Raw genomic sequence first — 14,682 nt, 5'->3', positions numbered from 1 at the left:
TAAAACTGATGTGGAAGATTGTATGCACACCTTTGGGGTAAATAATCGGAATTAAGTTAATACGCACAAAAATAATGTCACTGACTAAGACAGCAGCAGTAGAGAGCAGAGTATTTGTCTGGAAAGGCCTACAGCGCAAAAAAGAAGCGTATTTGGCAATGCCTCATGTTCCCACTGCTGTGAATATAACTTTTAGTATCACTCAAACTAGAGTTATATTTTGGTATAACACCAAACTAGAAAGACTTTTGGATTTTTGTCCATAAATACAGATGGCCTCTGTGTCATAGATTTTCTTTTGACACATGACTTGTGAAAATCTACTCATCTGTCTAGCAGGAGATTGCGAGAAGGACACAGGGATTGCTTAGTCTCTCATATATGCGGATACGAATATAGGTATCAGTTACTTTTCCTACAGGCACCTCACGATGAGGAACGCCCACAGCTTAATTTGGGGATGCTAATTTCAAACCCTTATATCCTCCAGCTCTTTATCACACTGCAACAAGAGCGCTAAACCTGTATTTTGTGTTTCTGCTTGTGTTCCATAGGCAGATTTGCATGTGCAAGTAATACTGAGCTAGTCTTTAAACTTTTTTACTCTTAAACCGGAGGTGAAAGGCAGCTATTTTGTGCTGAGACAAAGTGAAGGTAAAGACAAAACTTTTGTGCTCTGGGATGCTCAATCTGCCAAGAACCTTTTGAAGACATTTGTGGGCGAGAAGCTGTCTTCAAATGAAGAAGCAGGAGAAAAATGAGAGTTGGCAGGAAGGATCTCAAAATTGTTTCAAGTTGTCAACTTGTCATTTCCAGGGACTTCTATGTGCAGTTTAAAATGGTTTTGTATTATTTCAACTTTCTCATATTTCTCATGGGAATTATGCTTCTGTACGTGTCAGAGGCAAGACACATGTTCCTCAAGATAATTTTTCCACAGCTAGGCACCCTATGCCTCTTTTTTTCTCTTAGTCCTCAGCCCTCTAAGTAATCTGCAAGGGCATTTATTCATCTTTCTCAGAGAGTATAACGATAGGCAGGTTAGAAATCAGTAAGACACGCTGATCAACTCCACTTTTGGTAACTGGATTAACTACACAACTACCAAAGTGAAAAAGCAGTCTCCTTTGGATACGTGTCTTCAGGTGAAACTTTCAGTTGGTCCTCATACCAAGAGGAAGAAGAGTGATTACCGTGTTCAGCAGTTTTCTCTCTCTCTCTCACAACTCCTAGAATTAGGCTGCTGCAAGGGCAGCAAAGGGCTGGCCATGGCTGCAGCATCCCCCCAGGACAGCACGGCTCTACAGCATGCTTGCGCTGCCAACGGGGTCTTCAACTATTATTGAACCTGGACATAAAATAGCTCAACTGATAACTAGGTCTCAGCATAAGCACAGAGATTAGAAATCAGACGGAGGTTTCATCTAGGGTATCAGATTGCAAGTGAGTCAGTGGATCAGAGCCATCCTTCAAAACAACTTGCCAGCCACTACAGGCATGGATATCAGCAAACCTTGAATAGATAGCACTCTAAACGTGCAATAGCTCTGCAGGCAGCAGTTGTAGCTAACTAGTGCAACTAGTAGATGCAGTTCAGCAGTTCTGCAGGTAGCAGTGTACTGAGAGTCACTGAGTGAAGAAGTGTGAAAAAAAAGAAAGGATACAACTGAACAGTTCAGGACCTCCACTAGAACTGACAAAATTTCCAGGAGTGTTCAAGATGGATGAAAAGAAGAACTTGTATTTGGGTAATCAAATTCTCATCCAACAGCAAATGTTTTTTTGCATCAATTTAATATGAATACTCCCAGTAAAATGAAAGCTATGCAAAGCTAATAGAACAGCAAAAATACGTTGGTAATGCTTGAAATAGTTTTATAGTTGCCTGCTTTAAAAATACACTAAGTAGTCCATAAAGACAAGGGCATCTGTTGCAGAGACCACAAAGCTATGCTTACAGATTTCAAACAGAGACACATGAATTCAGACTCACACACAATACTGCAGACCATCCACTCTCAGCAGAATGCCAAGTGGCTGGAGAGGATGGAGACCCTGAACTGGGTGGTTTTGCACATTCTTGCATGTGAAAACAACCAGTCACTTGAAAAATAAGCTGATAAGAACGTAGAAAAAAAGTTTACATCTATATGACAGCTATATGCAAAATACTTTCCACCGTACAATGGGTAGCTTCAGAACAACAGAGAGTGATATCCCAATCACCTTTCTCTTTCTGTCTTATACACATTCCCAATCCAGCAAGATGTTGCACATTCTTCTTCTATTGATGCCAACAATATTTACAATCATAAAAAATATTTCTACTGTAGCTTGTACATTAATATTTTGCTAGAGGAGGTGACGTAATTAAAAGATCTTTTTTTATTCGTGAAAGTCGATGGGGAAAGAGAAACAGGACAGACATCCTCAGCAAGATAGACCCCTGCAACTTTAAATAGAGAATAAGATGGAGTTTGTTTCTCCTACTGTTTCAAGCTGAAAGCTAGGCTAGATGACAAGTCAAGACTACTTCATCTCCTATTTACTATAATTCTGTAGAGATGCTGGGAACACCCCTTGGTGGATGTAACAAAAGCTTCTCTAAATTGGTTCCAGTTTCCCAGCCTTTAGGTGTCCCTTCATCTGAAGAAGTTTTCTGGATCACAGGGTTGCCCCAGGATGCTACATTTTGCCAGCCACACATTTCTTGTGTTGGCACAGATGGAAGCAGGAGTGGAAATGAAACCTTAAAGGTGATTTTTTAACCTCGTAAAACTACCCTACAAAGTGGATCACCCAAAAATTAGTGGGCTGGTGTTATGGCAACTTTTCACCAAAAATATCCTAGCGTTACAGAACAGTTAAGAGTCTCCTCCAACAGATTTTTTTTTTTTTTTAAATCTAATATAAAATTAATTTATCTGTGGAGATGAAAAGAATCAATGGAACTTACATTTAAATATGTGCTTATGTACTGTACTGAATTAAAACTTCTCCCCGGCAAAGCACCGTAAATTGTACTGAGAGTGTTGGCAAAGTAAGGTACTTCTTTGATAGGTAAGAACAGTAAAAATTTCAATGTGAATTAAAGATGTTACATGGAATACTGATCTTACAAACATTCAGGCACATCACTTAGCAAGCTGTATAGTAATCAGCAGAATTTTTCTTCTCTCTGAATATGTTTCCTTGATAATTAATAGTTCTAGCAAGTGTTCAAAATTTGTGGGAGTCAAAGCAGCATTGCGATTCATACCTGGTTACCAAAAGCATGGGAGGAGACCTTGTGAATTAAAGATGCAAAGGAAGTGTTAAGTAGCAGAGGCGTTCACACAAAGAAGCATAAACATATTAGCACATTCAGCTGCAAAACAGCAAACAGATCAATTTGCTCTACAAAACTGCCACAAAAACATGATCTCAAAAACTGAAACATTTTTTTAAACACAAAAACTCTATCAGCCAAGCGCTGCTCTTTCACCAGCAGGTGTCACTGCTGGAAATGGCAATAACAGTGGCTGAGCGCTTCTGGGTTAGGAGAGACAACCGCAAATCTATACACAATCTATACACACATCATTAAATATACAAGAAAAACAGGAAGGGGGTGAAATGGCTCCCTTTTCTACCTTTCAACCCTGAGCGGATGATAGTAGGAGACAAGTCATCATAGTTGTTCATTAAACTGATGTCTCCTGACGTGAAGCTGACAGTAAGTAGTGGCTTGGTGTTCTGCACCGGGACTGGATACGCAGCTGGTCCATCTGCAAAAACAAAGCTCTGGAGTGAGGAAAAGGCAAGCAACCAGAAGTAATTACATCCAGGCTGAAATACACTGTACATCAGCCTACCGCCATCCGGAGTGGTTCCAAGCCTCAAACTCTACCTGCTTATGTCTGCAACGTCCACGCGCAAAAGCAAAGCAGGTTTAGCTAGTTAGTTTGTCTGCTTTTGTGAAACCCTAATGCTTTTACTTTGTGAATTTTTACTGCAGTATATCCAAAGTGATTTATGCAAATACTCCCCAAAGTGTCCACAAATCGAAAACCAATGCTTTGGAAGGTTTCCTTGAGACCAAAGTTGAAAATCAGTGTTAATAAACAATATAATCACATTAAAAGCTATTTGTTAGATACACCTTCTACCTGGGCAAGTGCTGGGGACTCCTCCTGAAGTCACATAGAGACATTATAAGAACTTCTAAGAGAATATACTGACCTTTCACAAATTACTGTATTTTAAATGTTAAGAGCTAGGCAGCAGCATGAAAAATTACCTGCCAACCTACACAACAGGATCCAAAGCACTCAAAGGTAGAGGTGAGCCCAAATGGAACACCTGATTTTAAAAACCATTTCTGCAAAGTCCCTGCTCCTCTGGGCTTGTTTTTCAGCATTCACTGAAATTCCCTTGCTCAATTACTTCATGACCAATATCACCATCTGTAGCATTCGCTGTTTAACTCTTTTAATTTACAATTTCTGATAGGAGATGCTGCTGGCCCCTGAAAAAGTGCTTCTCAAGGCCCGGACAGCATCTTTTCAGTCAACAAAAATGGCAGAGCCAGTTAAGACTCATGTTGCTTCCTGAGCTTGTAAAAAAGCTGATCAGAAAGCATTTTGGAGAAAGATGTCTAGTAATTAGCATCTCTCTGTGTATATAATTGAATAAGAAAAATGTATCAAACTTCCAGTCCTTCCTACACATCTGCGTGAGTCAAAGGTTTGTCACCTTTGAGAGGTTTATGCTGCATCTGCTCTAAAGAAAACACATCATGTTTGGGTAATCATTAAAATAGGCTTGTGGGCTTGTAACGAGTCCACCCACCCCCTGATTGACTCAGAAACAGCTAGTGCATTCCGATCATCTAAGTTCTCATCTGTGTACTCTGCAACTTCACCATCCTCCGACTGAAACCTCAGTATTTTCAAAAAACAACGAAAACCCAATTTAATGTTGTTCTCTATCCTGCTTTAGAAGCTTGCTAAGAAATTTGAAGTTTGTTTCTTTTTTTCTAAGGTAAGAAATCTCACCCAGTACCAAAAGTGAGGTACGAAAGCCAGAACAAAACTCAGTTTTAAAAGATGCTAACATTTTACCAGATGAGCATATTATCTTCTATCGTTATTTGTTAAAAACCTTTGCTTATTATATTCACACATATACACCATTCTGGAAAAAGTAGATTTTTTGACTGAATTGAAATTAGAGTTAAAACTGCAAGAGTCCTCAATTCGGTGGTTCAGTGGATCTGAGATGCAAGCTCAGGATTATTTCTAGCTATTACGTATTTAAAGTTTTCACTGTACAATCACTCATATTAATTTAGTTCTTAATTTATTCAGATTTTATACCCTGGAACACAGAAACAGCTTACCTCGATCTTATAGACTAATCAACAGCATTGACAAGGAGAAGTATTAGCATTACTTGAATAAGAAGGACAGGGCTGACTACATGAATACCCAGGCCTCCTAGCTCTTTGCTATTGATGATTTCCAAAGAGTTTAAAACCAAAGCATTTCACTCAATGAGTTATATTCTCACTTAAGGGTAGGGAAGGATGTCTTCCTGACCCTCAATCTGGCAATACGCTCTGAAGCATGGGAATTAGTAACTCCAGACAGCTCCAGTCACTGTCCTATTATGCTGTGCAGGAAGTATTTTCATTTCCAATCCTTCTACGGAATTTATCGAGCTCTTTATGTCAGGACTATCAAGGATGGGACTATAATGATGAGCATTACCGAAATCCTATGAAACAGAGATAAAATTAAAGACTTACCTTCCACTATGCCTAGTACTGGTGTCTTTTCACATGAATCTATATAACAATGCATTAACTCCTGTGACTGCACTCCAACTACCTCCATACATATAGATCCCTGCAATACCTCACATCTGCTTACGAGCGAAAGCTGATATGCCCCTATCTAGTGGTTTTCACCCACCCTCACTGAAAACTTTGAGCTTTGTGTAGTTATCTCATTAGTGCAAATGGAGGCAGAGCAACACAGATGAGGCATGACCTACAGCAAGCCATGCAGCGAGGCTGGTGGCAGAGCTGGGAAGGAACCCACTCCTCCATACCAGGCCTCTGCTCCATCCCCCACACTACCTCCACAGGAACACACCATCTTTTGGCCTCTACCAGCTTAAAACCACTGCCATCCTACTGCTTCAGTACAGAATGACCATTCCCTGATGTTCAAGATACCTTCACAAATGCTTGCAAACCTGCAACAGAAGAACATGCACACAACACTACCTTGCGGTGGGGAATAGTCGTCAGAGTCTGTGTCGCTCTCGCTGCTGTCCTCCACCAGGAAGCTGGGGTAGTTCCAGGACATGCTGAGGATGCCATCTGACTCGTGAAGGAGTACGTGGGCCAGCATTCGGCCATGGCAGTCCATGACGATAACCTGTCCATCAGCAGTGCCAAACAGTACCTGAAAATAACAGAACAGTCCTCAGTCCCACCAAACGTCAGCCACCGGAGCCTCCTTCAAGTGCATCCTGCAATTAACTAGCTACACTGGAAATTAATTGAAAGCAAAGCAGTCAGGGATGTGAAATGGTGCCACAATAGGACATCACAAGTCAAAGCACCAGGGTCTAGAGGTAAGTTCCTAACATCTCTAAGCAATTAATGTTTCACAGTGCAGTGCATTTTGCTCACTTTAATATGAGCTGTTACACTTTATTTGAACTTGGCCACTACTACCACCAAAGTGAGCTGGCAGAAGGGCTACCACAGATTCTACAGTATTCTTGAATTATACAGAAACTTCTAAAATCAGTGGCAGAAACCGAGGTATGCATCAATCATAACAATACCAAAAGGCACAGCCGACAAAAATGAGGTCTTAGCAGAGATTTCAAACAGCTTATAAGAAATAGAAAGGTGAATAGAGGAGGACAGGTTATTCAGTTGATGAGCTGAGAGAAGGTGGGAGAACGTCTTCCAAGAACAACATGATCAGTCAACTGGAAGTAGATTATTATAGTCCAAGAGGAAGGGAATATATTACATGTTCAGGAAGAGATGAAGAAGAGCTTCTACCCACCATTTCAAATACAAAATGGATAACACAAGTTTTTTTCTTGCCCCTAAACTACTCCGTAGTCAATGTGTGCTGAATGAAGTCAGACTGACTAGAACCTACAATTTCTTTTTTATAAGCATTTTCTGTCTTGAGGCTTTAAGCAAGTTAAGATCATGCATATTTGATGAATTCTAGAAAAACATCAGAAAATAAGGATTATAAATCCACAAAACAATAAATGCATTAGCCAAGGCCGCTGCTGCTATCATGTAATTCTGTATGAGGTAAATATGTTTTAAAGTGAGTTTTAAAGTGAAAACCAGCCAGCATTAAAAATGAAGCTAATAGGAAGGGTAAATTTTATACTTGCCCTTCCGTCTACCACCTATTTTTGGTGTGTGGAAATTTAAGATTCTAACAATTATATGCCCAGATCAAAAATTCGTCTAGCCTTACATTTAATCTCTAACAGTGGTCAAGTGTTTGGGGAAGAGGAAGAGAACAGGATGCACTAAACAGGCACCTCCCTTGTGCGCTCATGTAGTTTCCAGCAAAAAATACTGCCTCTTCTTTGATAATTGATAATTTCACTAGCTAACCTTTACCTCTTAACACTAAAAGAAATACAGAATAATTGTTCCTACTTACATTCTCAACATTGGTCACCATTTTATAGACCTCTATTACCTAATCCCTTAGTTATCTCTTTTCCAAGCTGAAGAATCGTAGCCTACTTAGGATCTCCCTTTACTGTTGCTGCTCAAAGCCACCAGTCACCCTTGTTGACCTCTGCTATCAGAGGTCTTCCTTTCTATCTTCCTTCTGAGATGTCGTGCCAGACTTGCAGCATTCCAACTGTGTATTATATCAGACTTATACAATAGTATTCACCTAGGAAGCAATTGTCACGGTTGCACTTTTGAAAGTTTCAGAAAGGAAATGTGGCTTCAGGAGTCTCAGTCAAAAATAAGAAGTACTAACATTTTTTCTACAATCAAGGTGAAAATCAGGAAACACAGAAGCTTGTAAACTAGAATAGCAGTTTAAGAGAGGTACTTCAGTGAAGTCATCATTTACTTAAGAAAATCAATGGAGTTGTTTCACGTTATCAGAAGCAATGAGAAAACAGTATCTGGCTGTCTTAACTGTAATTATTACATTACAAGTTGCAAATAGTTTTGTATTAAATAGCTGCTGGGTTAAAACAGTGGCTAAAATTTGCTACAAGCCTTGGATTGCTATTCTTAGACATAACTCCAAGAACTCGACCTTTGCTCATCTCGCACTCACTTCTCTCGTGATCCTTTATTCTACTCTTCTTCTACTTGTGTCATGCCATCTTCTTTCACACTGGTCATTATGTCAATTGCTTTTACATGCATAATCAGTCCACAGCCACTTTCACTATCCATGTTCAGAACATAACTACCCTCTCTCAGATCTCTACAAAACAATATTCTACAAAGCCAAAATCCTACCAATTGTCATTGCTAACTTCTCACACCACTCTATAGAGTGTCACACCACTCACAGCCTACTCCATAGATTAGTTTCTTACCAGTCTCCTAGGAGTTTTGTAACTGCAAAATACCCAAACAGAGGAGGTGAAATGCTCTATTGTTTCTGAAAACAGCAGTATAAGAGTTCTGCCTCCTAAATTCCTGCAGAAACACTTCATAATTGGGTAGGAACAAAATGTTGGGACTCATCAGCCAGAGTTCAGTCTCATCTCAATCTAAAGCTAATTCTTTCAAGTAGCACTGCCCCCGATTCATTTAAAATTACGAAGTCCTACAGTAATTTCCAATCCAGATCAGAACAGCTGCATGTGGGCATCTTAATTCTTGCACTGGAACCTGAGAAAGCTCTTTAGCAACCTAGAAATGTCAGAGGGCACTCTTCATCTCTTTAAACAGGCTATAGGTTTCAAGGAGTAGCTTTAAGTTTCAGGGTTATTGTAGCAATACAACCTTTAAGATAAAAGCATTTATCAGGCTGATAGTCCTGCTGGCTGAACTCCTGCTGAAGCTGTAAAAATGTCTAATGGTGTTATCATCCACAACATTACTCAAGTTATAAATGCCACACTCAAGCTACTTATATCAGATGAATAAAACTCTCTTGACCTTCAGAAAAAAGGTTGAGACACAGGGTATGTCTGAAGGATCCAACAGAGAAATTAAAAGGTTGTACTTTAGCTGCCTACATTCATATTTTTCAGGTATTTGCAGATCTAGGAGGCCTGAGGGAACGTTGGGAAATGGTAATGAACAAGTTATAGTGGCTTGTTAACCCTTGAATACAAAAGCTAAATGATAATAACAGTAATTAAAAAATAATCCCAAGTACTTATTTTTAAGTGGTTCTTTGGCCCCTTGTTCTGCTCTTCTCTTGTCTCATCTCCTCTCCTTTCATACTGTTCATTATTTCAACTGTTTTTACATGTATTATCACTTGTAGAATTGCATTTGTAGAACTATGCAAAATCTGATAATAAAATACCTAAAATCACTCACACAAATCACTCATACATTCAAAGTGTAAGTCATTTACACAACATAAATACAGTATTTCTTTACAAAGCATATCAAATACAAGGAATCCTGCACTACAGTGAAGCTGTAGCTGATTAAAAGTCATACAAATGCAGAGCAGTCTCTAATGGTACCCTGACGGTGTATGCTTTGAAGGGAAAACTGACAAACAGCATTGGGATAATTCACAAGCAATTTTCTAAGGGTATCAAGAGCTGAAAGTTGGGTTCAGTCCTGAAACATAAGTGTCTGGCTTCTCCATGAAATCCAAGCTTGGGGTGACTCCTACTTATTATGACAAATTCGAATACCTGAAAAACACCCTTCTCCGAAATGTGCTGGCCTCGTAGCCTCTGTGGTAACTTGTGATGAGTTTCACAAGCTAGTTTTGGTACATCTAAAGGGTTTTCATCAGTTTTTAAACTATTATCCAAGAAATTATCATTCAAGATTGCAATCCCTTTAAACGCCCTAGATTTCAGGGAGTCTTCAATTTTCAGTCTGAAATGTACCAATTCCTAAAAGGTAATCAAAAGGTGGGGTATTCTGCTCTGAAGGTATTTTTTCATGAAGAAATGAGTATTAGAACAGCCAAGAAGCTAAAAAAAAAAATTCAATCCAAGAACAACTTGAACCTCTTTGGTGACTTTGCTACATGTGGATCTGTTGTGTTCAACTGTCACTATTCCTCTGAGATGTGTTTTGATGCTGTAATGGTCTGGACCAGATACAGCACTAGCAGAAAATGGTTTGGCAGCACCGAGATCAACAGAGCTACAATGGAGCAACCAGAACCTGGAGCATTGAAGGTCCAAGCTCAGGAGGCCCCCTACTTTGTAAGAGAACTATAATTTAGTAACAGTGGTGTTATTTTTGCACAAAAGATATTTTGTCACTATTTAATTTGGTTTAACGTATGCAAACTGAGCCCAGCGACAGTAAGAATGCTCAAGATTTATGTTAACTTGAATACACTAGCCCAGGAGGAAAAGGGGAAGATCCTGCTATCTCACTACATCTGATTATAGGCAGTAGCTGAGAAAAGTCTATAAATCATAACAATTTCATTACGTCAATGAAGCTGTGCTGACTTAAATCTGCAGGGAACCTACCCACTGTCTGTTCCTACCTCCTAGTCTGTGCTCATTGTCAAAGAAGCTGTCCAGAACTGCAGTCACTTTGACTTTTATAATAACTGAGGATAATCCAATCCCAGCAATAAGGTATGCAATGACTCGATGTATATATGAGGGACAAAAGAAAGAATTATTCCCAATCTCAGGTTTTTGTTCTACAAACTGAATAGTCAATACTGTTGCAGAAATATATTGATAAAATAAGATGCTCCCTTCATGACATTTAGTAGCAACGCTGAAGGTTTCTAATGTTGATGGTGAAACAAAACTCCCCGGAAATCTCATCAATACATTTTCGGAACACGGGCTGTCATTCTGCATCAGGGCAGTGACCAAGGCTTTGACTGAAGCTCAAGTTGAAGTATTAAAAGCTAGACTTGCTGTAGCTACTGGAAGCTACTGGAGATAACTTCAGGATAGCACTTTTAAAGTGAAAGATTCCAATATTGTGATGATAGGAGGCTGGAAAAGGAACATCTGCTTTACTCTTGTTGGCCCAAGAGTTTTAAAAGAACCTCTTTGACTTTTTAGAAAGAACGTACATCTGAAAACTGAGGGAAGAAAAACAACTCACAGACTCAATGAATTAAAACAGCATTGAAAATGAATCTAGTAAACTCCATCCTGTTCTGTCTTTCTGTGAAAATCCAAAATTTTCACAGAAAGACAGAACTTGCTTTGTTGGACTATGCAACGCGCATTAACAGTTTGCATTTAAGTTCCTGGATACACTGAAATGTTCTGAAAATTAATGTAATCTGCATGAATTCTCAGGTGGTCTAATGTCCCCTAAGCTGTGGCTAAGTTGCCGGTTTTATTGTAACTCCACTGAGCAATATCTTGAGTTATATCTCTTCCTTCTCCCATAGGATAGGTGGAAGGACAAAGTGACCACACCAAGTTTTTCCAGGAAGTGACTGATCACATTAGAAAAAGGCAAAGGTTTAGATGCATCCTAGAAGTTGCTTACTGGACCAGTCCAGAAAACGGAGCTCTATTGGACTTAAAATTCTCAAGCCTTCTACAGCCCTTATTAATGCAAATAACTGTATGCAACCCATAAAATGTTGCTAACTCACAACAGTTAATATTTTGAACAACAGTTAGTATTTTAAAATAAAAAAAATAATTTAAAATATATAGCGTGACACAAAGGCAAACCCACTGTTCCAATTTTTATAATGCAAATTGACTACTTCTTCTTCCCCTTTGCAAACTGATTCCTGGGCAGTTCTAAGCACTGCTAAGCCATCCAAACACAGTAAGTAAAATATGCATTGTTATAATTTGCTGAGGTTTCTACACCTGCCAAATCATTCATGCAGAGGATATATCCCCACAACACCAAAGTGCACATGCAGGTAATTCTGTCAGGAAATCCTAAGGGGGGCCTGTTTGCATTGGAACTTGTTGAGTTTTTCAGAACTAAATACACCGTTTCATCTATTTTTTTCTAGCCACCACTTTTAATGACACATGCAAAGACTTCTAAGAGGCTAGGGGGTCACGATCTCCCTCTGGAAGAAATGTCCTACCGAGGTCTTTTCAGCCCAGTTTACAGGTGTTTTGTAATTCCACGTTCAATTTTTGCTTTGACCAGTTGCAAGGTGTGGATGTAAACCTTATACTTTTCTAGATGCATTACAGGAAAATAGTGCTGCCCTTCAAGACTTAGAACAGAGATGTGATTATTTCTGCTAGCAGCTAAATTATTTCATATCCAAGATCCTTCATAATCTTTTGATGTACCAGTTGGACGGAGAAACTTGCTGCATTTCAAACTAACCTGTTCCAGGATCCCCTTTTAATTTCCTCAGAGTCAGTGAGGAGTTTCTCAACAATGAAGTAGTAGCCTAGGGCAGAAATCTCACCAGTATCTTGTGACCAAGTAAACCATGAGTGACCTCACAAAAACTTATGCTCTGGGTTTTTAACATTCTCCAGGGCTCTGTGTCCAAAGTCTGGAGGATTCCTCTTCCACCTACCCACTTTGCAAACCCTGCTCTTTCAGCATTTGGTTTTACTCTTTGCCTTTCTGTTTGGCACACGTCTTGCTGTACAAACTGTTTGTGCCACTAACAGTTTACCCTGGGTAGCTCTGCGTTTGCAGCCGCCTCATCCAATGTTGTTTCCCTGACATTCCCTTTTTCAAAGTTTAGACCTGTCTTTATGCTTTGTCCTTCAGCCTTCTCCCCCATCTCCCCCGAAAGGAAAACGTCAGCACCGTACCTCAGAAATTACATTCTGCAAAAGTGCTAATAAGGCCAACTGCGTTTGCATTGTCAGAAGATGCTGAGCAGTTCAAGGAAGTTGAATTAGTACTGTTTGCCCTGATTTAACCACCTGCACAAACATTAGTATTCATGATAGAACAGCCTTCACAGCTGTCACCATAATGCCACCTTACTAATAGAGATAAATCTATTTTGCTGGTCCAAAATTAACTGAACTATAAACTGATTAATACACAAAATAATGGATCATCCTTCTATTTATGCAGGGAGGCTTAGGAAATACTTGCAAAATTACTGCCTTTAAATATTTTCATTCATAGCCCAACAAAAAAATGCCAGTCTTGCAAAGGCTGAGTTACAATATTTTGCAGTCCGTTTAGTTGTGGTATTAGCATTTTGCATTCCTTGTGTTCTTCTTGTTTACTGTTTCTCCATCACGAAACAGGAGACAGTGCAGACGCTGCCTCTTAGGATACATTAAAAAGTGAACGTTTGTTTTTTCCCAGTGTGATATTTCTGGCTTTCCTTATTCTCACCTCAAAATGCAGAGAGACAGAGAGAAAAGCAGAGAGGGAGATAGCTGCTCTTCTGCTGAATACTTTTTATTTCCATTAAAAATTCAACCACTGTAAAATGATTTCTTGGACCGACACAAAAAGAGACATCACCACAATTCACACACAAGCTCAGGGGGAAAGCACTAGGTTTTGACTGCCTTTATGTCGGAAAAAACTGAGAAGAGTTTTTGTTTCCTTTGGACATAAGGAGTTACCAGCCCCACACAAGGATGATACACCACGAGATCATTCAGCTGACTGCATATATACACAGCGGTGAAATTCTCATTCGAGACCATTAACGCTTTCAAAAGTGGCACTGGTTTAGTTACCTATTTTCAGGCTTGTTTCTTCCCTCTCTAACAAAGTCCGTAGGGTCTAGATAACTATTACAAAGCCCTCAAATGACAAGACAAAGTAAATACACTGGAGATCTTGGTGATAAATCCATTTAACGAATATTGAAACACTAAAACCTGGGAATTCAAACCACACTGGCTTTATTTCTCTCTAAAATTGTATAACACAGCTGAATGACTGAAAATGAGATACAGCCTTGCATGCCATTTCAGGAGTCAACAATGTAAGCAGTCTCAAAACCAGGATCTCAAGCTATACAACTACTCTGGACACGTGGGAATAGAAGCAATTGTCCAGGTGAAGATAATGTTATTTGAAAGCATTCTGGCAAATCACAGAAAAACTGATTATCATATGCCCCTGGACTAATTCTGACTTGTGCATTTCCAGGTACACACATTTCTATATTCTTTCTTGACCCTTGAAACATTTTTCAAGAAAGCGTCCTAAATCAATTAGATTTTTCAGTCAAAAGAGTTGCCCTTCTATATAATGTTTAGTGAATTAACAATATGCTTCAGTTTACTTTAGACATGGAAGAGAATTCTGTTGTGTATTTTTTAAACTTGTGTCAGGTTTCAAGTCACATTCAAAGTAGTATGCAAAATGAATCAAAAGCCAGCAGCTGGAACACCTTCTACAGAACATCTTCTGTAGCTTTTAATACAGACAGCACTCCGAGTCTGGACCACTGAGCTCCCACAGCAGAAGTACTCTGGAACACTCTTCAAGCGGCGTCGTTTTCTGTTTTCTCACTAAACTCTGCCAGGAAAGTGCACGTGTCTCTAGGAAAACACATATTCTTCACATAT

The 14,682-nt window shown here is 39.3% G+C and overlaps 1 protein-coding gene across 6 annotated transcripts in view; it reads right to left on the bottom strand.

The window, feature by feature from the left end:
- The window catches only part of TULP4 (TUB like protein 4), a 174,469-nt gene that overhangs the window by 32,257 nt on the left and 127,530 nt on the right, over positions 1 to 14,682 (bottom strand). For all 6 annotated transcript variants that reach the window (XM_074580501.1, XM_074580499.1, XM_074580497.1 and 3 more), the window contains 2 exons: positions 6,272 to 6,452; positions 3,633 to 3,767 (listed from right to left, as the gene is read on the bottom strand). In XM_074580501.1, coding sequence (XP_074436602.1) covers positions 3,633 to 3,767; positions 6,272 to 6,452 — 316 coding nt within the window. The remainder of the gene's footprint in view (positions 1 to 3,632; positions 3,768 to 6,271; positions 6,453 to 14,682) is intronic.

This window comes from Larus michahellis, chromosome 3 (genome assembly GCF_964199755.1).
Source record: "Larus michahellis chromosome 3, bLarMic1.1, whole genome shotgun sequence".
Classification (NCBI taxonomy): Eukaryota; Metazoa; Chordata; class Aves; order Charadriiformes; family Laridae; genus Larus; species Larus michahellis.
This window is presented reverse-complemented; position numbering and strand designations above follow the sequence as displayed.